At 38.6% G+C, this 21,302-nt stretch overlaps 1 protein-coding gene across 5 annotated transcripts in view; it reads right to left on the bottom strand.

Annotated features, from left to right (window-relative positions):
- The window catches only part of Mctp1 (multiple C2 and transmembrane domain containing 1), a 592,866-nt gene that overhangs the window by 244,643 nt on the left and 326,921 nt on the right, over positions 1–21,302 (bottom strand). For 3 of the 5 annotated variants that reach the window (XM_048424315.3, XM_087896744.1, XM_087896742.1), the window contains exon 3: positions 1,803–1,945. The exons of 1 other annotated variant lie outside the window; for it this stretch is intronic. In XM_048424315.3, the coding sequence (XP_048280272.2) occupies positions 1,803–1,945 (143 nt within the window). Of the gene's footprint in view, positions 1–1,802; positions 1,946–2,381; positions 2,791–21,302 lie in introns of those variants that run through there. One more of the 5 variants, XM_087896743.1, reaches the window with a different exon arrangement.

The raw sequence follows: 21,302 nt of genomic DNA, 5'->3' as shown, positions 1-21,302 counted from the left end.
CAATTTCAAAATGGTGGACATACCATTTCTGCTAGCTCTGTGGCCGCCATGTAGGAGCCAGACTCAGCACTTTACCTCTGAGAATGAGCTTTTTAATCAGAGTTACAGCCAAATCTGCCAGGCAGAGTACTGCACAGCCTGGAACCATCTCTGTGTATGGCAGCAGAAATCCACCATGCTGTTCCGCTTGCCTAAGCCTGTTCCCAGGCAGGGAGCGCCAAATCATTGGCATGGTCTCAGAGTACTTTCTTCCCCATCCCAAGTGGGCACAGAAACATCCGGTTCCACAAAAACTATTGAAATGCTTAATAACTGGCATTTTTATTGGTGGCATAGCCCAGGAAGCTGCGTTCTAAAACTGTGTGGCTTTTTTTTTGTTTTTTTTTGTACAGCTGCTGAGTCAGGAAATTTTCTGTGTGGCAGCCAGCCAGCAAACAGCAAAAGGCTGTGTTAAACTCTGTTTTTTTTTGTTTGTTTGTTTGTTTGTTTGTTTTTGGTGTGTCTAGAATTCCTTTTTAAGACCTCTCAGGTTTTACATGGAGTTCGTTACCACTTTGGAGCACCATCTTTGTCCTTTTTGAGGAATTGAGTCCATTGATAGTGATAGATATCAATGAACTGGTATGGGAGGTCCTTCTGTCTATGTGTTGCTTTCATTGGTTAATGAACAAAGAACTTCTTTGAGCCTATGGCAAGGGCAGAACAGAACTAGGCGGAGAAAATGTTAGGCTCTATGCTGGCAGAAAGAGGGCAGAGTCAGAAAGAAGCCATTGGGCCACCAGAGATAGATACTAGGAACTTTACCCAGTAAGTCACAGCCATGTGGTGATATACAGGTTAATAGAAATGGATTAAATTTATATAAAAGTTAGCTAATAAGAAGCTAGATCTAATAGGACAAGCAGTGATTTAATTAATACAGTTTCTGTGTGATTGTTTTGGGGATAAGCGACTAGGAACCAACAAGCAACCTCCTTACTACAACGATTATTGATTCCTGTTTTTGTTTGTTTGTTTTTGATGGTGGTGGTGGTGTTAGTAGGAGAGAGAGAGAGAGAGAGAGAGAGAGAGAGAGAGAGAGAGAGAGAGACTCCCTTATTTCATTTTTTCTTGTGTGAAATTATTTATTTTCTGTGTTTCATGGGTATAGTTAAACTGCTTAAACTGTTTGGGTTGGATTTTTCTTTCTAGTACCTTCAACAGAGCTCAATTTATAATAGGTATTTTTAAATTAGACTTCATTATGGAATAGCTGTCTTTCTTCATAGATGGTGATTAACAGTTTTGCTGGTTAAAAAGGACCCTAGAACATAGCAGGAAAAGTGACATTTTTTGTGTGAAGACTTCCATATTTTTGGAAAAAAATTATACTAGTGGGTAAATCTATCTATCCCATAGTAGGAAAAAGAGACAGCCACACCTCCCTCAATCCGCAACTCTCACAAGAAAAGCTTAAGTAGCTCATTTAAAAACAAAACAAAATTATGAGTTCTGTTGAGGTTGTCCTTTGTGCTGGGCTCTTGGGAAATTTACTGTTTTTATGTGCTCCCAAACTACAGTGATTCAGGTGAGGGCACAAAGCAGGAGATGGATCTCATAGCCTTCCTGTGTGTCTACCAACATGTTCCAAATGGAAGTGACCCCAGCAGCTTAACATCCCGTCTCATTTATGCTACATTATCTTGGATTAGAGATGTTAACAGTAGTCTTTGTTGAAAAGTCCTCCAGAGACATGAAAAATAATGATTAAACAAAGATTTCTGAGTCAGATTCCATAATGGAAAAGCAATGGAATAACTCACCTTAATATACAGTGGCTCTCTAAGATGGTCAACAAGAATACAAGCCTTTTCCTCCCACACAGGATTCAGGTTCTTATGTATAATTTTACTTCTAAAAACTTCTTTTCTTCCAATTTTAAACTTCACATATGGATCACTTGTCCCTGTTGAAGAGATTCACATCAGGCATTCCTTTCTATGGAAGTAAGAAGCTGCTCATCGGAACATCAGAAAGAATTAAAGGAAGAAAATGTTAGTTGAGAACTTTCCCACAAGAACAGGTTTTCTTCTGTAAATCTGAAGTAAGATCAAATTATCATCATTATTGTTATTACTTTATCTTCTGAGCATAATTCTGTAAATGTATTCTGACTTTTCAGAGACACAATTGCTTTCACAGTGGCAGAACTAATTTACATTTGACTAGCAGTCTTTGAAGGTTCTCCTTTTCCTGCATCTTCATCAGTATGTGTTGATATTTGTTTTCTTAATGATAGCCATTCTGGTTACAGTAAGACAGGAGATCTCACTGTAGTTTTAAATTTTTATTTCCCCAGGTGCAATGGCTAAGAATTCTGAACACTTTTATCATATATTTACCTGACAGTTGCAGTAGAACTTTTGAGAATTTTGTATCCATTTCATTAGCCCACCTTACTGGTTGGGCTAGTTTTGTTTGTGAAATCTGTTTTTTGGGGTTCTTTACATATATTTTGGGAATCAATCTCATTAGATTTTGAGCTAGTGAAGATTTTTCTTCTCATTCCATGCACTGTCTCTTCATTCACTCTCTTCATTCAAATTGTTCCTTTGATGTGAGCATTTTAGCATCAAACAATCACAGTTATCAATACTTGGTTCATTTCCTGAGCATGGAGGTTCCACAAAAACAAACAAAACTTCAAGAAAAATAGAGAGTGTCATATAACCCTTACTACAGAACTATATAGAACACTTATTTAAACCTTATTAAAGTTATTTAAACACTTATTAAACCTTATTTAAAGCCCCAAGGTCACATCCAAGTATCAGCAATAATAACAATAAATAAAATCCTAAAAACAGAACTATCATAAAAAGCAACTACTTGGTTCCTGAGTACATATTCAAAGACTCTAAGTAAGCACACCACAGAGACACTTGCACATCCATGGTTATTGCAGCAAGATTCATAGTAACCAATGCATGGAATCAGTGACTATAAACATAAGGACATATAAAGATACAGGATACCCCATTAAATATCTGATTAACAGTGCCCCCAAACAGCAGGAAATAGTGGTGGGAATCTGCCATGTTCTCATGCCTATGCACTCCTAGCAGACCTGATCCCACTGCCTGTTCAGGTGGGCAGCGTTGAGCTATGGACATGGTCTCAGTTACTTTCCTCCTGACCCCAATTGGGCACACAAACACCCAGACCCAAAGTGGGTGGCAGGCATTAGTCTCACATTGGGTACCATTCTGTAGCTGGAGGCTGCTCACTTGTTCCCGGCTATCCAGACCCAAAATAATCACACAGAAACTATATTAATTAGAACATTAATTGGCCAATTAGCTCAAGCTTCTTATTAACCTACTTTTATATCCGAAATTAACCTATTTCTATTATTTTTTTATTTTACCACGAGGCTTGTTACCTACTGGAAAGATCTGGCTGGCAGCTCATGTCTTTATTTTTCAGCAGTTATGTGGTATCTCCCTGACTCTGCTTACTCTTTCTCTACATCTCTGTTCAGATTTTTTGCCTGGCTTTACTCAGTTAAGCCATTGGCTGAAGCAGCTTCTTTTTTAAACCAATGGCAATAAATCATACTCACAGCATATAGAGGGGAATCCCACATCACTGAGATATACATTTTCAACCAGAGCATTTCTTTGAAATGTGATCAAGAAGTAGTGGTGGTGGCACACACCATTAATTCCAATACTTGGGAAGGAGAGACAGTTGAATCTTTCAGGTTGAGGCCAGCCTAGTCTAACAGATAAAGTTCCAGAACAGCCAGGCCTACACAAAGAAACCCTGTCTCAAAAGAAAACCAAAATGTGATCAAGAAACTTAAGGCTAACCGCCGTGTGAAAAAATGTTCGGTATCATAACTATCAGAGAAATAAAAATAAAAACTACCTTGGCATAGAAAGAATGGCTATTATCATGACAGAAGATAGCTGCTGGGGAGGATGTGGCCAAGGAGCCTTTGTCTACTGATGATAGGAATTTATCCAGCCATTATGGAATATTGTAAGGGGCCAAAAGACTTATGCAGATGACAACTAGTATTCAAATGTCAATCCAGCAGAGGAGTGATTACCTGATGGAGTTAATCCTGTCCAGACAAGGTCTGCAGGGCCATCAGCTCAGGAAACTCTTGCTCACTTTTGCTAAAGTAGCTTGGTGTCTCTCCAATATCTGCACTGTAGTGTGTGATCTCATGTGATGTGCATATGTAATCTCATGATTGCATGTCAGTCTTATGGGCACATATATCTGTGGATGGTCAGGAAGATGACTTTTAGTTTGGCTATATAATTTGGTATATAGAATATATACTGGGACATTCTTTATAACTAGATCTATGTGTCCTATAAGGACCATAGACAATTAAAAGCCTGGTTTATTCATTTTAACTCAGACTAATATCAAAAAATAACAATTTCTCTTCAGTCTAATACAAACTGCACACAATTAGCTCACTTTTACCTCAGAGCAAGTCCAAATTAGGTGAAAGGCTTTTTGTAAATAGATTAAAACCTTACAGTTATGCACAAGGTTAGATATCCAACCAAGGTTACTACAGAAAGCCCCCTAAGAAAAGCATACTAATTCTTCACTTGTCAGTCTGTTAGCAAAAGACCTATGTCTCAAAGTTTCTCACTGGGCACTGTGGCCATCTGGTTACAGTTTTATTACCGAAACCTTGAATCCCTTGTGTTGTCATGGCAACGGCTCAACTCCTAATCACTTATCCTAGGAATGTGCTTTTGACCAATGAGAAGGAACTCTTGTATTTTCTTTATCACTTCAAGGCTCCTGGGAAAATGAGAGATTTTACTCTGGAAAGAAGAAGCTAGGAAAAGAAGCTAGAAGTTAGAAGTCAGACAGGAGAATTAGAATAAAAGCAGAATAAAGAGATTTCTTTGGAACGTCGTGGTGTGAGTGGATTGATTCACCTTCAGATATCCCTCAGAAAAGTACCTTTTTCTTCTTGTAGCTTCCATTCTGAACCCTAAGTGTGCCTTGTGAATGAACCCCAAATACCTTTACTAGAAAATAGTGGAATTGTCTCAAAAAATTGAATATGGGCTCAGTCAGTGAAGTACTTATTTTGCAATTATTTTTCAGAGTTCACACCCTGAGAAACTTCATTTAAAAAGCCATTTGTGGTGGTTTGTAATCCTGGGGGTAGGTAGAGACTGGGAAATCCCTGGGGCTCATTAGATAGTCTATTTAGCCTTACTGGTCCCAAGCCAGTGAGAGAAGTTTCCACAAAAAAAGATGGGGAGAGCACTTGAGGAAGAACAACTGAAGTTGTCCTCTAGCCTACACACACACACACACACACACACACACACACACACACACACACACAGAGAGAGAGAGAGAGAGAGAGAGAGAGAGAGAGAGAGAGAGAGAGATCAATAAGTTGAAGAAACATCTACACTCCCATGTTCACTGTAGCTCCCCTCACAATAACAGCCAAGATGGATAAACAGCCAGAGTCTTCAACTGATGAATAAAGAAAATCTGGTAGATAAACACAGCACATCCATTCATTAGTTAAATCCTATCATTTGTGGCAGCACAGGTGGGACTCAAGGTCATTATACTTGAGTCCCACCTGTGAAGCAAGCCAGGCACAGGAAGACAAATGCTGCATGTTCTACTTGTGTGAACTCTAAAAATGTTGGTCATTTAGAAGTTGAGAGTTCTAAAGTTGAGGTTACCAGAAATTAAGAATAGTAGTGGGGTGGGACATAAGACTGAGCAGTGAGCACTATGGTGGACTTACATATGAACAAGAAGTTCTGCTAGGTTAATCTCAGGTGGGTAAGTATAGATACCACTATAGAAAGATGATATAGATAGTACTATCTACTCCAAGACAGAAGAAACAATTTTGAAATTTTACCATAAGAAATGATGACTGCAGGACCCCAGCTGCACAGACAATAAGAGAAACAATGAATAAATGGGATCTACTGAAACTGAGAAGCTTCTGTAAAGCAAAGGACACTGTCAGTAAGACAAAAAGGCTGCCTTCTGACTGGGAGAAGATCTTCACCAACCCCTCATCAGACAAAGGTCTGATCTCCAAAATATACAAAGAACTCAAGAAACTAGGCACTAAAACTCTAATTAACCCAATTAAAAAATGGGGTACTGAACTTAACAGAGAATTCACAGCAGATGAACTTCGAATGGCCAGAAGACACTTAAGGTCATGCTCAACCTCCTTAGCAATCAGGGAAATGCAAATCAAAACCACTTTGAGATACCATCTTACACCTGTCAGAATAGCTAAAGTCAAAAACACCAACGATAGCCTATGCTGGAGAGGATGTGGGGTGAGGGGAACACTCATCCATTGTTGGTGGGAATGCAAACTCGTGCAGCCACTGTGGAAATCAGTGTGGTGGTTTCTCAGGAAACTGGGAGTCAACCTCCCTCAGGACCCAGCAATTCCACTCTTGGGAATATACCCTAAAGATTCCCTAACATACTACAGAAGCATTTGTTCTACTATGTTCACAGCAGCACTATTTGTAATAGCCAGAACCTGGAAACAGCCTAGGTGCCCCTCAATAGAAGAATGGTTAAAAAAGGTTTGGAACATATACACATTAGAGTTTTACTCAGCGGTAAAAAACAATGACATCTTGAATTTTGCATGCAAATGGATGGAAATAGAAAACGCTTTACTGAGTGAGGTAAGCCAGACCCAAAAAGAGGAACACGGTATGTATTCACTCATAAGTGGATTCTAACCATAATTAAAGGTCTTTGAGCCTATTATGCGTGATCCTAGAGAAGCTAAATAAGAAGATGAACCTGATGAAGATTATTTAGCTATCCACCAGGAGGTAGGAAATAGACAAGAGTCCCAGGTAACCTCGGGTGCATGGGGGGGTGGGAGGGTTGATGAAAGGGGAGAGGGTTAGAGAGAAGGGAGTAGGGGAGGAATGGGGAAAGCTCAGTGGCCTGGGATGGGGGGGGAGAGGGAGGAAGGATGAATATGGGATCAGGGAAGAATATATTTCAACTAAGGGAGTCATTTTAGGGTTTACAGGAGACTTGATTATATATGGGATCCCAGGTCCAAGGAGAGATCCCCCAGATTGTTCTCTGGACAGAGGAGAGGGTGTCTGAATCGGCCGTGGCCCATAACCATACGGATGTATATTTTGCTTATCACCATAGATCCTTCATCTGGCAAAGGACGGCGATACAGTCGGAGACCCACATTGGAGCACCGGACTGAGCCCCCCGAGGTCCAAATGAGGAACAGAAGGAGGAAGAACATGAAAAACGAAATCAGTACTGCGAGGGATGCTATCACCCACTGATACAAGGGAACGGATCTAATGAGAGTTTACCAAGGCCAGTTGGACTGGGTCTGAACGAGGACGTGATCTAACCAGATTCTCGGAATTTGGCCGGATTCTCTGAATGTGGCTGGCCCGAAGTCTTTCTGAAAAGCCATTGACTATGATACTGGGACCTGTTTCCTCTACATATACTGGATTTTTGGGATCCAGTCTGTTTGGACACTCACCTTCCTGGACCTGGAGGGAGGGGGGAGGAACTTGAACTTCCCACAGGGCAGGAAACCCTGACTGCCCTAAGGGACGAAGAGGGAGGAGGAGAGGGAGTGGGGGGAGTGGGAGGGTGTTGGGAAGAGGGGCGGAAATGGAAACTTTTATAATTTAATAAAATTTACTTAAAAAAAAAGAAATGATGACTGTAGGCTAGAGAGAGGACACAGCAGTTAAGAGTACTTATTGATCTTGCTGAGGACCTGGGTTTTATTCCCAGCACCTACATGGTGGATTACAACTATCTATATCTCCAGTTTCATGGCATTCAGTATCTCTTCTTACCACCTAGGCACAAGTGCACATGTGCTACAAACACATACGTGTAGGCAAAATACTCATATTCATGACATGTTTAAAAATCTAAAAATACTTTAAAAAGTAATAATAAATGTCTACAATATTTATGCATATCCTCATTATTACATAACATGTTTATATATTAAACATTTACATTCATCCTATTAATATGTAGAACTTGTTTTTATGTATTGATTAAAATAAAATTTAAAAGCTTAGGATCTCTATCGCTCTTTTTTGTGGAAAACAGAAACTCAACTTAAATGAGTGTCAATCAGCAAAGACAGTTGGCATAATCACTTGGACTAATCTTCTCAAATGTTCTATAGTTTATTTTCACCAGTTCACTGGGACATTTAAATTGTCCTATCTTATGTCTCAATGGAAATGAATTCATTTTATCTATCCTCTTGTAAAAGTCTCAATCCTTACTGTAATAGTCTTGAATAAAATCTTTCTTGCTGTTTTAAAGAAACCTTTATAAATTTTTCCCTCACAAAACAACAGTGTAATATAATTTATAAATATTGCTCTGGATGGCCAGGGATATTAGATTCCATTATTGTGCACAAATCTTTGTCTTTATATGCAATATCTTTGCAATCCATTTTTCTATGGTCAGATTTTGCTCTTGCACTGGTGAGTGAGTTTAAATAGGCCAAGATCTGATTTTAGTGAATAGGAATGTGAAGTAGACACAGGGAGTTACTAGGTCTCCTCTTGTGCTTCTACCATCACCACGAGGAAAGCATAACTGGTTCTCTCGGATCCCAGAGGCACAGGAGGTGTGAACCAGGGACCTCCCAGCATTTTAGCTGAAAGCAGAACTGATGAGCCATTCAGTCCATAAACATATACCAAATGCCTGTTGCTACATGTAACTGATATTATCGACTAATTTATATGCTCTTTGATAACATAACTGTGTTGGCTTACAAACACCAAAAGATTATAATGAGCTGGCTTTCATACATGGGATTCCTTGAATATATGACCTTTCTTGTAGGATGAATTCAAATTATAGCTAAAGACTCAGTATGACAGCTAATATCAAGTGCTGCTGAATATCTGGCCAGATGGAAACCTTGTATTCTGCTAATGGAAGAAAAGAATGTTTAGCAATTTTAGAAGTCTAAAATTTTATGAAATTTTTATATATTTTACAATTTAGCAATTCCGTTTCTGGGCCTTCATTCCAGGTAATTTTCTTTTTTAAATATTTTGAAATTTCATTTCTTTATTCTTTATGTGTGTGTACAAGTGCACACACAGAAGTCAGTAGAAACTTTAGGAGTAAGCAATTCCCATTATCATCAGTGTCTGAGGACAAAATTCACATATAGCCTTCATGGCAAGCGTCTTTTTTCACTGAACTATCTTGTGAGCCCTATTCCAGGTGACTATTATGTGGGCTCAAAAGGGACAACAAATCTTTTGTCTGTTCTGTTTCTTTGTCTATACCTGTGCCTATGTCTGTTTGTCTGTATTATGTATGTATGTGTGTATGTATGTATGTATGTATGTATCTATCTATCTATCTATATATCTATATATCTATGTCTCTCATTGTCTTAGTTAGGGTTTCTATTGCTGTGAAGAGATATCATGATCATGGCAACTCTTATAAAGAAAAACATTTCATTGGGTGGCTTAAGTTTTAGAGGTTTAATCCATTATCATACCAGCAGGACGTGGTGGAGTGAAGGCAAATGTAGTGCTGAAGAAGGAACTGAGAATGGTGATGTGGATATCTTTTGTATATGTGTTGCCTTTATTGGTTGAACAATAAAGCTGTTTTGGCCAATGACCAGTAAAGTCAGGTGGGAAATCTGAAGATAAATATAGAAAAAGATATAGATAAGGAGAAAGAAGGCAGAGTCAGCCAGATGCCACATAGTTGCCAGAGCAGAAAGATGTCTAGAACCTTACCAGTAAGCCACAGCTTCATGGCAATATATAGATTAATAGAAATGGATTATTAACCCACAAACCTATGAACACCTGATCTTTGACAAGAGAGCTAAAAGTATACAATGGAAAAAGAAACCATCTTCAACAAATAGTGCTGGCATAACTGGATGTCAACCTGTAGAAGAATGAAAATAGATCCATATCTATCACCATGCACAAAACTCAAGTCAAATGATTAAAGACCTTAATATAAATCCGACCACACTGAACCTAATAGAAGAGAAAGTGGGAAGTAGACTGCAACACATGAACATAGGATGCCCCCAGTAGCACAGACAACAAGAGCAACAGTGAATAAATGGGACCTCCTGAAACTGAGAGGCTTTTGCAATGCAAAGGACACTGTCATTAAGACAAAAAGGCACCCTCCTGAATGGGAGAAGATCTTCACCAACCCCATATCAGACAAAGGCCTGATCTCCAAAATATATAAAGAACTCAAGAAACTGGGCATCAAATTCCAATTAACCCAATTAAAAATGGGTTAATTTACTGAACTAAAAAGAGAATTCTCAGCAGATGATGTTCAAATGGTCAAAAGACACTTAAGGTCATGCTCAGCCTCCTTAGCGATCAGAGAAATGCAAATCAAAACAACTTTGAGATACCATCTTACACCTGTCAGAATGGCTAAAATCAAAAACACCAATGATAGCCTATGCTGGAAAGGTTGTGGATTAAGGGGAACACTCATCCATTGCTGGTGGGAATGCAAACTTGTGCAATCACTTTTGAAATTAGTTTGGCGGTTTCTCAGGAAACTGGGAATCAATGTACCTCAGGATCCAGCAAAACCATTCTTGGGAACATACCCAAGAGATGCCCAATCATACTACAAAAGCATTTGTTCAACTATATTCATAGCAGCATTATTTGTAATTGCCAGATCCTGTAAACAACCTAGATGCCCCTCAATGGAAAAAAATGGATAAAGAAGGTGTGGAATACATATACATTAGAGTACTACTCAGTGGTAAAAAATAATGACATTTTGAATTTTGTATGCAAATGGATGGAAATAGAAAACACTATCCTGAATGAGATAACCCAGACCCAAAAAGATGAATATATGTACTCACTCATTAGTGAATTCTAGCCATAAATAACGGACATTAAGCCTATAGTTCACAAGCCTAGAGAAGCCAAATAACAAGGTGAACCCAAAGAAAAACATATATAAATTTTCTTGAAAATTAGAAGCAAACAAGATTGCCAGGCAAAAATTGGGAGCATGGGGGTGGGCATAGGGGTAGGGATGGACTTGGGGGAAGGGGAAACAGGGAAAGAGAAGGGAGAAGGGAAAGACTGGAGAGAGCTTGGGGGAGTGGGAGGGTGGAGATGGAGGAAGGGCGGATATAGGAGCAGGGAAGAAGATACCTACATTAAGGGAACCATTTTAGGATTGGCAAGAGACTTGGCTCTATAGGGGATCCCAGGTGCCCACGGGGATTTCCCCAGCTAGGTCCTTGAGCAGCAGAATAGAGGGTGCCTGAACTGTCCTTGCCTCACTTTCACATGATGATTATCTCAAATATCACCTTAGAATCCTTGTCCAGCGAAGGATGGAGATAGAGACAAAGTCCCTCATCAGAGCAACAGACTGAGCCCCCAAGGTCCAGTTGAAGAACAGAAGGAAGGAGAAGATGAGCAGGGAAGTCTGGACCGTGAGGGGTTGGTCCACCCACTGAGACAGAATGCCTGTTCTAATGGGAGCTCACCAAACCCAGTTTGACTGGGACTGAATGAGCATGTGATCAAATCGGACTCTCTGAATGTGGCTCAAAATGGGGGCTGACTGAGAAGACATTGATAAAGGCACTGGAACTTGTTTCTACTGCATGTACTGGCATTTTGGGACCCTAATCTATTTGGATGCAAAGCTTCCTAGGCCTGGATGTAGGGGGGAGGGCCTTGGACTTCCCACAGGGCAGGGTTGCCTGCTGTCTCTTAAGGACAGAGGAAGAGGGAGGAGGATGAGTGGAGGAGTGAGAGGGGAATGGGAGAAATGGAGGAAGTATAAATTTTTGAATGGAAAAATAAATAAATAAAATAAACAAAAAAGATATAAGAGCTAGCTAGAAATATAGCTGAGTCATTGGCCAACAGTGTTATAATTAATATAATTTTGTGTGGTTATTTGGGTCTGGGTGGCCAGGAAGCAAAAAAAGCTGTCTTCAATTACATAATGGTGCCCAACATGGGACAACAACATCCAATAATGTCTAACAAAGCTTAAAAAATAAAGAACTTCCACACCCACAAAAGTGGGAGTCAATTGGAGCTTCTTGGTAGCCACATATTTCCAGATAAGCTCTGTTTGCTTGCAGAAAACAGAAGCACAGCTCTTTTAAGAGAGGGTTCCTGACTCAGCTTTAGCCACAAAAAAAATCACAACTCTTTCAAAAGGCTCTGCCACAAAACACTTAAAAGATGCTTATGGGCAGTCAGCACCATGCTTCTTGGTGGTGGTGAGGACCCTTAAACTCCACAGAGTTGTGGCAATAAACATGGCTCCTTCTGGTACTTCTGCCATGAAGCTAGAGTCTCAGAAAGCTAAGGAATGGAGTCCAGCCTGCCACCAAAGTTACAGTTTCAATCCCAGCCATGCTGCTTAGCAAATTTAAGACTTGTATGCCAATAAAAAGATAGATACATACAGTAAAGACAGATTCAGATGATAAAAACTCTCTAAACAGTTTACAATGTGTTTAAAAATATATGTAGGCTTGGAAGGGAAAAGAAAAAGGATAAAGAAAGTCCTTAAAAAAGAAATAGAGTAGTCAGATATGGTGAGACATGCCTTTAATCCAAGCACTTGGGGTACAGAGGCAGGCAGATCTCTGTGAGTTCAAGGTCAGCCTTCTCTACAGAGTGAGTTCCAGGACGGCCAAAGATACACAGAGAAACCCTGTCTAAAAATAACTAAAAGCTAAAAAATAAAAATAAAACTAAAAGATATAGAAAAAAAACACATAAAGATGAAAAATACACAGAGCATCTGGATATTGTATGCTATTGTGTTTTATTTGACTTTTTTTAACTACAGAGAGACATTTTGTTCTGGGAGCTTCTAAGCTAAACCAACAAATATATTTTAAAGATATTTTGAATTCAAAATTTAAATCTAAGGATATGTTACTTTGGAAAACAGGTTCTCCTTTTGTTTCCACAGAAGATGAGACCATGGATTCCTTCCAGGCTAATGTTGATTGGTGGAACAAGACCCACCAAAATCTCTCCTTGAACCCCAAAAATGATTTGCCCAACAAACTACACCCAAATCCCAAAATGATTATTTATAAATGTTGTTTTCATTTAAAGGGAGTTAATTATAAGTGGTTAATGGTCACAGTAAACTTTTTTCTAAAAACAAGGGGAAGGATATGATATAGAAATGAATATCTTACATTGGTATGGGCTTTGACTCATTGATACAAGTTTAAAGTTAATTTTGTTATATGTATATTTCTACTCATGTTAAAGGTATTATGTTTATATAGCTCATTTTTAAATGTAATGTAAAATAGTCATTTATAATAGTCAAACTTGTAGTCATGCTAGTTAGGATTTTAGATATATAGGGATACATTTCAGTTAGATAATCTTCAATACTTCAAAGACCTACAGACTATGGCATTTAAAAGGTTTGAAGAACCTAGACTTTTCTTGACAGTGAGACATGCCCACTTCTGGCAGCACTAATTACTTTAGAGAGGTTGACAGGCATTGAAGAAACTTGTGATGAAATTTGTCTTTAATGTGACAAGGCTAGCCATATGGGCAAGAAACTGCTTTTGCCTGGACTGCTTGATGGTATGCTATATAACCTGGACATGCAGGAACCACAGAAAAATGACTGTTGAACTTTCCAAAAGGTGAGTCTTTCAGAGTTCTTGATTCATGAAAGTGTTCTCTAGACATTCTGTAGGACACAGTAGAAAGTGAATGGCAAACTGCCGATATAGGCAAAACAGTCACTCAAACTTCTTGCTTCATGAAAAAGTTTACTAGATACTGTGGGCTTGTAGGCTTAAGATGGAGGTCTCAACATAACAAAAGAACTTTGGGTGACTGGCCAGGCAGCAAAATGTCTCTGTCAATTCTAGAAGTTTGGAAGATGCTTACAATGCACTTCATGTTTACTTAGATAATATTATATCCTTTTGGTGGTCTTTGATGGAATTGAAGACTAGATACTTATAATTATAGTTTTTCTTAGATATGATAAATGATAAATTAGATATAAAATTTTAGACTTACAAAGATAGGATAGATGGTATTTCCTTAACTTGCCAAATGTAAATGAACTAAATATTGTAACTATAATTCTTGTTTAAAAATTATTTTGTATATGTAAGTTTGCTACACCAAAAAAAGCCTTATTTTCAATTAGACAAAAAAGGGGAGATGAAGTTGAAAGTCCTTCTGTATATGCGTTGCTTTTATTGGTTAATGAATAAAGCTGTTTTGGCCAATGACTTAGCATAGTAAAGCCAGGGTGGATATCTGAACAAATACATACATACATATATATGTATATATATATATATATATATGGAAAAAGAAGGCTGACTCATCCAGATGCCATGTAGCTCCAGAAGGAGAACGATGCCCAGAACCTTACTGATAAGTCACAGCCTCATAGAAATACACAGATTAATAGAAATGGGTTAATTTATGATATAAGAGCTAGCTAGGAATATGCTTGAGCTGTTGGCCAGACAGTGCTGTGATTATTATTTTGTGTGATTATTCAGGCCTGGGTGGCTGGGAAATAAGAAAGCAGTCACTGATTGCAACGTGGAAAAGGAGCTACATCTTCACCTGTAGGCAGCAGTAAGTGAACTGAAACACCAGACATAGCTTGAGCATACATAAGACCTCAAAGCCCACCTCCACAGTGGCACCCTTCCAAGGCCATACCTACTCCAAGAAAGACATTCCTACTAATAGTGCCACTCCCTCTTCCCTATCTATCTATCTATCTATCTATCTATCTATCTATCTATCTATCTCTCTATTTGTCTGTCTGTCTCTAATTTGATGAGTCATCAGATGTTTGAAAAATAAAGCAGTACTAAGATGATCATCATTTCGTACTTTTACTTACATTTAAGAACAAATTGATTAATTATCAATAAACAGATACTTATAATCCCTGAAGCTAACTAGGTTACAAGACCTATGTTCAATTTTTTTTACAAATACCACAATATTTTTATACAACCTATATGCATAAACTCTAGAGTACTTACACATATCATAATGTAAATAGCATGATATTATACACTGGAAGGACTAATAATAAGAATGTCTGTACATGTTAAGTATGGATGCAATTTCATTCAGTATTTTTGGGCTGCAGTTAATTGAACTCATAATATAACCTGTTCATGCAATGGACTCAGAAGGTCAACTGTGAAGGACAGATTTGGAGTTAGTCATGTTGGAGTTCAAATTAAAATTCTTCTATTCACTTAAATTCCTGAGCCTTAGTAAGATGAAACTAAGGTAACCCAACTTAGAAGGTTTTTCTGAGAATTAAGTAGACTATAGTACATAATTGAGTATCTAGAATATTTACTTAATATTTCACTTATGGTAAGCACCCAATAAGTGGTATATTATTATTATTTAACTAGAAAATATCATAATGCCAACAGTATACTAGTCTTGTATTTATTGTAATGAAGAAGTCAATATCTTCATATTTTTGTACCTATCTTTTTTCCTTTGTCCCTAGCACAAAGCAATAAGAATTTTAACACCTGAAATCTTGTTCTTCAAATACATAATAGGAGGGATTAGGGAACCATCGCATTCTTCCAGATTCTTCTCTGGTGGCAGTGGCTGGAAGAAGAAGCTGTAGAAGAAGTCAATAGAAGTCTCTCCTTAAGCCAATGCATGCATTTCTCACGCACTCAGAGTCCTACAACCTCGCAGTCACTCACATCTCAGTTTGTCCTGTTTCTTTCTCTGGTACCGTGAACTTTGACATCTTTCCCAGTATTCCTTCTTAGCTCTCCTCAAAACCCAAGCCTTCTATTGTAAAGCCCTGCAGGAGCTGCTCATGTTAAATACCTACTAGACTTCTATGGTGCCCTTATGCCAACCCATTCTCAGCTTCCTCTCATTCTAGAAAACCACCCTTGGAACGTGTCTTCACGGTTTTTCTGAAAACCTTCTCCCATGCTTTTGTTACATTATGCCTCTAATGACTCATTCGCATAATCTGTCATGCTCACCACTCCCTCATCACCCTCTTCCGTGCTCTTCCCATGTCTCCTCTACTCTTTCCAGCATTCTCTCCTACATCTTTCTTCAGGGAGCATTCTCTTCATGATCTCCATGTTTCCTTGCACCCTCCACCATCCACTCCCAATCATGTCACGGAGGTTATTCCATTTCCATCTTCAGCTGAAACTTCTTTTACCGCTGCCTTTGGCCATCTCCACCTGCATCTCAAATAGAGATGGCAACACTAAATGTCCAAACTTAGTTCTTAATCTTTATCAGTAATACAACCAACCTCTCCTTTGGTATTTTCCATCTTACCCAGTGATTCTATTTTTCTGGCAATTGCTCAAATGGATAATTGAAAACCATTCTCAAATATCACTTTATTATCTGGCTCCATGTTCAGTGTCTCTCCTTCTGGCGCCAGGCAGAACACTGCTAAACCTGGTTAACTTGACTTGAAAATATTCCATGATCTTATCCCTTGTGTTTACACTCTGGTTAAGCAGCCATGAAGACTTCTCCTACAGTGGCCTCCTAACTGATATTCTCCCACATCTACTGTGATATTGTTTCTCTATTACTTGTCTACAGAACAGTGCAGACTGACCTTTAAAACTACAAACTTGACTTTTCAAATAATAATTAACAATCTTTACAACTTTCAATTCTATCCGTGCTGCCGCAAACACAACACACTTAAAGTACATAGCTTATGAACACAGAACTTTATCTCATACAGTTCTAAAGAGTAAGCAGACCCAGATCTGGCCACCATCCATATTTCAGTGTCTGGGGTCTACTCTCTGGTCATATGGTGAAGGGTCGAGGCATCTCCCTATTTTTTTTGTAGGGATGCTAATATTACTTAGGAGAGTTTCCCTCACCAAAATTAGCCACCCTTCTGCTCTACTTTCCTCTTTACTAGGATTGTGTTTCAACATATGATTTTTTAAGGACACAGATACCATAGCAAACTTGCAAAGAAGTCTGTGAAGCAGCCTGTAGAAATACCACTTCCGCAGCATCACTGCGGGCCCCTTGCCAGGCACCAGCTACCCTATACTACTGTAGTATTTCTGTTATTATCATTTGAGAACAGGTCTATTAGCCCAGAACTCAATATGAAGCTGAGGAGTATCTTGAACTTCTGATGATCCCTACCTGAACCTCCCAAATGCAGGGATCACAGGTGTGCACCACCATGTCTGTGCACCTAGTTTTTGTATATGTCAGCTATCTTATCTTCTTCAGGCTCCTCTTTCTTCACTCTTTGTCTTTATCTGACGGATGGTTTCTGATTTCCCAAATTTATTTAAGAAATGCCTTCCTCAATTTCCCATCTGAATAAAGTTTCAATTAACATGTATTTCAAAAGTTTTACTTGCACTACCACACTTTCAGTTTGTACATCTGCTTCATTATTGTGTGTTTTTCTGCCATAATGTGAGATCCCTGTGAGAGCCAGGGTTCTGGGGAAAACAAACAGCTTTAGCTTTATCTCACAGAGTTTTTAATTTTAGCATTTTCCAGTATTTAAATCATTTTAGAAATATAAAGTATTTATATATTTTAAAAATATAAAGTGAAAATGTGATGTATAATGTCTAAAACTAAACAGATTAAACAGACCCCCCCCCAAACCATCATCATCACCCTTAAGAATGCAGGCATAGCCACCACATTCCAAAATTTCTCCAGCCCTGCTTTTACTGCTATTTGTGGAAAAAAATACATAGAAACCTTGCCTCAAGCCCCATATGTAACATAATCTCTACTTTCCTTGAACTATTTTAAACTATAAAAAAGCATTTTTAGTTATAGGAATGCTATGTACAATCCCTGTATCCACTGAACTTCATCTCTTTATTCCCTTGGAAATGACCATTGTATGCTTCTCAGTTATTAATATATTTTAGGTTCCTATATGTTTTCAAATTCTTAATCTAGTTTTATCCTTAAGTGATTGATAGTCATTAATGGTTTAAGACCTTGAACTGCTAGTGATTTCGATATGCAGAAAGGAGAACTTCATTCATGCCAGTTCATATTAGAAAAAAATCTGCACATAATGTGCTAAGCACTATGTTTGAAAGTGTTTCTATGAGGTTTATATCAGCATGGCATTATCTGTGACATCTATAGCTACTGTGGTTTTCAGTTGGACTCTGTAGTCAAGCATATGTAGAAAATGCTGTGTTACAAGAAAAGTAAGCATCAATGTTCCAGTCTGAAAGTCTTGGGCCCTTTATGATTTGTGCTGTCAAGAAGTAGTGACGTGAATTAACTTTTCTTGGATGCTTCCTTTTGAACTCATAATTACTGGGTAACTCTTGAGGAAATGCTTCCTGGTTCTATTTTAACATGGATTTCACAGGGTGTGGGAAGTAATTTTTGACAGACTCTCCAGCCACTAAATCATACTAGCATTTAGAATTCCAAGTAAATCTAAGTCAGTAACTCACAACAAGTCTTTAGCAGGGATACAGTAATGATAATGATGATGATGATAGTGTGTTTTAAATGTCTGAAAACTAAAACCTTTTAGTGCTGTTTTGTTGTAATATTTCATTGAACCACAAGGTGGCAGTCATATTTACCAAATTTGTCCAGTCAGTGTTTATGCTGGTCAAAATGAATCAGGTGTCAGGGCTGCGGTATACCATGCCCTCCCTGCTCTTCCCAAGCATTTTCTAGCAATGTAAGCATGATTGTTATTATCTGCATCATAGGCCTCGTTGAAGTGCCTTACGGAGGTGACAAATGACAGCAGCAAAGAATCTGGAGACTGAATTCAGATTGTTTTTTCTATCATAATTTCAGGATTAGTTTTTGAAACATTAATTTTACTTTAAAATTATAGATATATGCTTTAAAAACTGTAGAGTAGTCCAGGCATAGAGAATGCTCTTCACTTCATCCTGAACTCCATGATTCAATTGTTTCTTTTAAAGAAAATCAAGTTTCTGTTCTCGTTATAAAGAAAAATATACATGCTCCCCAACCTTTTAAAAACCCAGAGCAATGATGAAAGTTTCAATATTTTTAAAAATATTTACATGTTGAAGTAGTTTAAGTTCAATACAATATTAACTTGCTCTGGTCAGACCCCTTCCTCCATAGCAATAAAGCCACCATTCACAAGATGGCAGGCTCTCTCCTTAAAAACGGTATTAAAAGTCTTTAAATTTTAAACAGCATCTAATCCCAACAGTCTTGACTTCTGTTCTTGGGTACAAATAAGCTTTCTTCTTAGCAAGTTAAATCAATATTATTGCAAACTTAGTATGTAATAAAATAAAAATATCTCCTCATACTTTGGGGACCCATAAAGATTCAATGATGCTGTGCAACCACTTAAACAATCCAGCTTGGAACTCAGTCTCTGCATGCAGAGTGGGTCACGGAAGATGGTGGGAAAGTATTGTGCGGAGACTTCAAAACAACTCATATTTGTGGAATCAGAAACCTCTGCAGGTCTGAGCATGAGTCTGGGACCTCTGAGGGAGTAAGCCTGAGCAAGGTCCTGAGGTTCTGGGCGCACCTAGGCAAAAGTAGGCCTGAGGCAAGGAAATCCACCTTGGGCTGGCGCAGGCTTGAGGCAACAAATTCCACAGGAGTTGGACTGAACCAGATATTTAGGCCAGAGTGGGCCAGAGGAAGCAAGCTCCACAGGAGCAGGAGCCGATCCAGTCCTGGGACATTGGTGGATCATGACTGAGCTAGTGACCTGGTCCAGAGCAGAACTGAGACAGCGAACTCCACTAGAACAGATACAGGGGAGTAGCCACTGAGCAAGTGAGCCAGAGCCAGAGATTGCTGAGGGTCCGGATGTGAATCTGGGACCTTCAAGGGAGTAGACCTAAGCCAAGAACCCTGTAGTTCTGGGTGTGAGTCTAGGACCTCCAAGGAACTAGGCCAGAGCCAGGACCTTTGCCAGTCTGGACATGAATCTGGCACTTCCAAATGAGTAGAAAGGATCTCTGCAGGTCCTGGCTTGAATTTGGGATCCCAGAGGGAGCAGGCCTGAGTCAGGACCTCTGTGGGTCTGGGTGTTGATCTGGAACATCAAAGGGAATAGGCAGGAACCAGAAACCACAGCGGATCTAAGTGTGAGGAGAAGGAGAAGAAGAAGAAGAAAAAGAATTTCAACTCAAAACACAGAAAATATATTTAACAAAATCATAGAAGAAAATTTTCTCAACCTAAGGAAAGATATGGCTATAATATACAAGAAGTTTACAGAACACCAAATAGACTGGATCCAAAAAAAAGTCCCTTTACCACATAATAATCAAAATACTAGACATACAGAGTAAAGAAAGAAAGTAAACTGCAAAGGAAAAAGGCCAAGTAACATATAAAGGCAGACCTATCAAAATTACACATGACTTTTCATTGGAGACAATGAAAGCCAGAAGGTCATAGTCAAGCATTATGTAAACATTAGAGACCAAGGATGCCAGCCCAGCATACTATACCCAGCAAAACTTTTAATCACCATAGAAGGACAAAGCAAAATATTCTATGACAAAACCAGATTTAACCAATACCTAGCCACAAACCCAGCCCTACTAGAAGGAAAACTCCAACCCAAGGAAGTTGGCTATACCAATCAAAACACAGACAACTGATGGTCTCATTGAAGCAAATCCCAAAGTCATGAAAAACACACAAATTAACATCACCAATAATGAAACTAAATTAACAGGATATAAAAATCACTGGACTTTAATATCTCCTAATATAATGGACCAACTCACCTTCAAAAAGGCACAGGTTAAGAGATTGAATACGAAAAACAGAATCCATCCTTCTTCTGCAAACGAAACACATCTCAACCTCAAAAACAGACATTGACTCAGAGTAAAGGGTTGAAAAAAATATACCAATCAAATGGAGCTAAGAAACAAGCAGGTGTAGCTATCTTAATATCTAACAAAATAGACTTTAAACTAAAATCAATCATAAGAGACAAAGAAGGACATGACATTACATGTTAGTCACAGGAAAAATCAATCAAGAGGAAATCTCAGTACTGAATATCTATGCCCAAAATACAGGGGCACCCTCACATGTAAAAGAAACACTTCTAAAGCTTAAATCATACTTTAAACACCACACTCTAATAGTGAGAGACTTCAACACTCCTTTCTCACCAGTGGACAGATCAGTCAGACAAAAAAGAAACAGAGAAAT

This window comes from Myodes glareolus, chromosome 15 (assembly GCF_982192425.1).
Source record: "Myodes glareolus chromosome 15, mMyoGla1.1, whole genome shotgun sequence".
NCBI lineage: Eukaryota > Metazoa > Chordata > Mammalia > Rodentia > Cricetidae > Myodes > Myodes glareolus.
The sequence above is the reverse complement of the archived record's forward strand: the minus strand, read 5'-3'. Positions and strand labels throughout refer to the sequence as shown.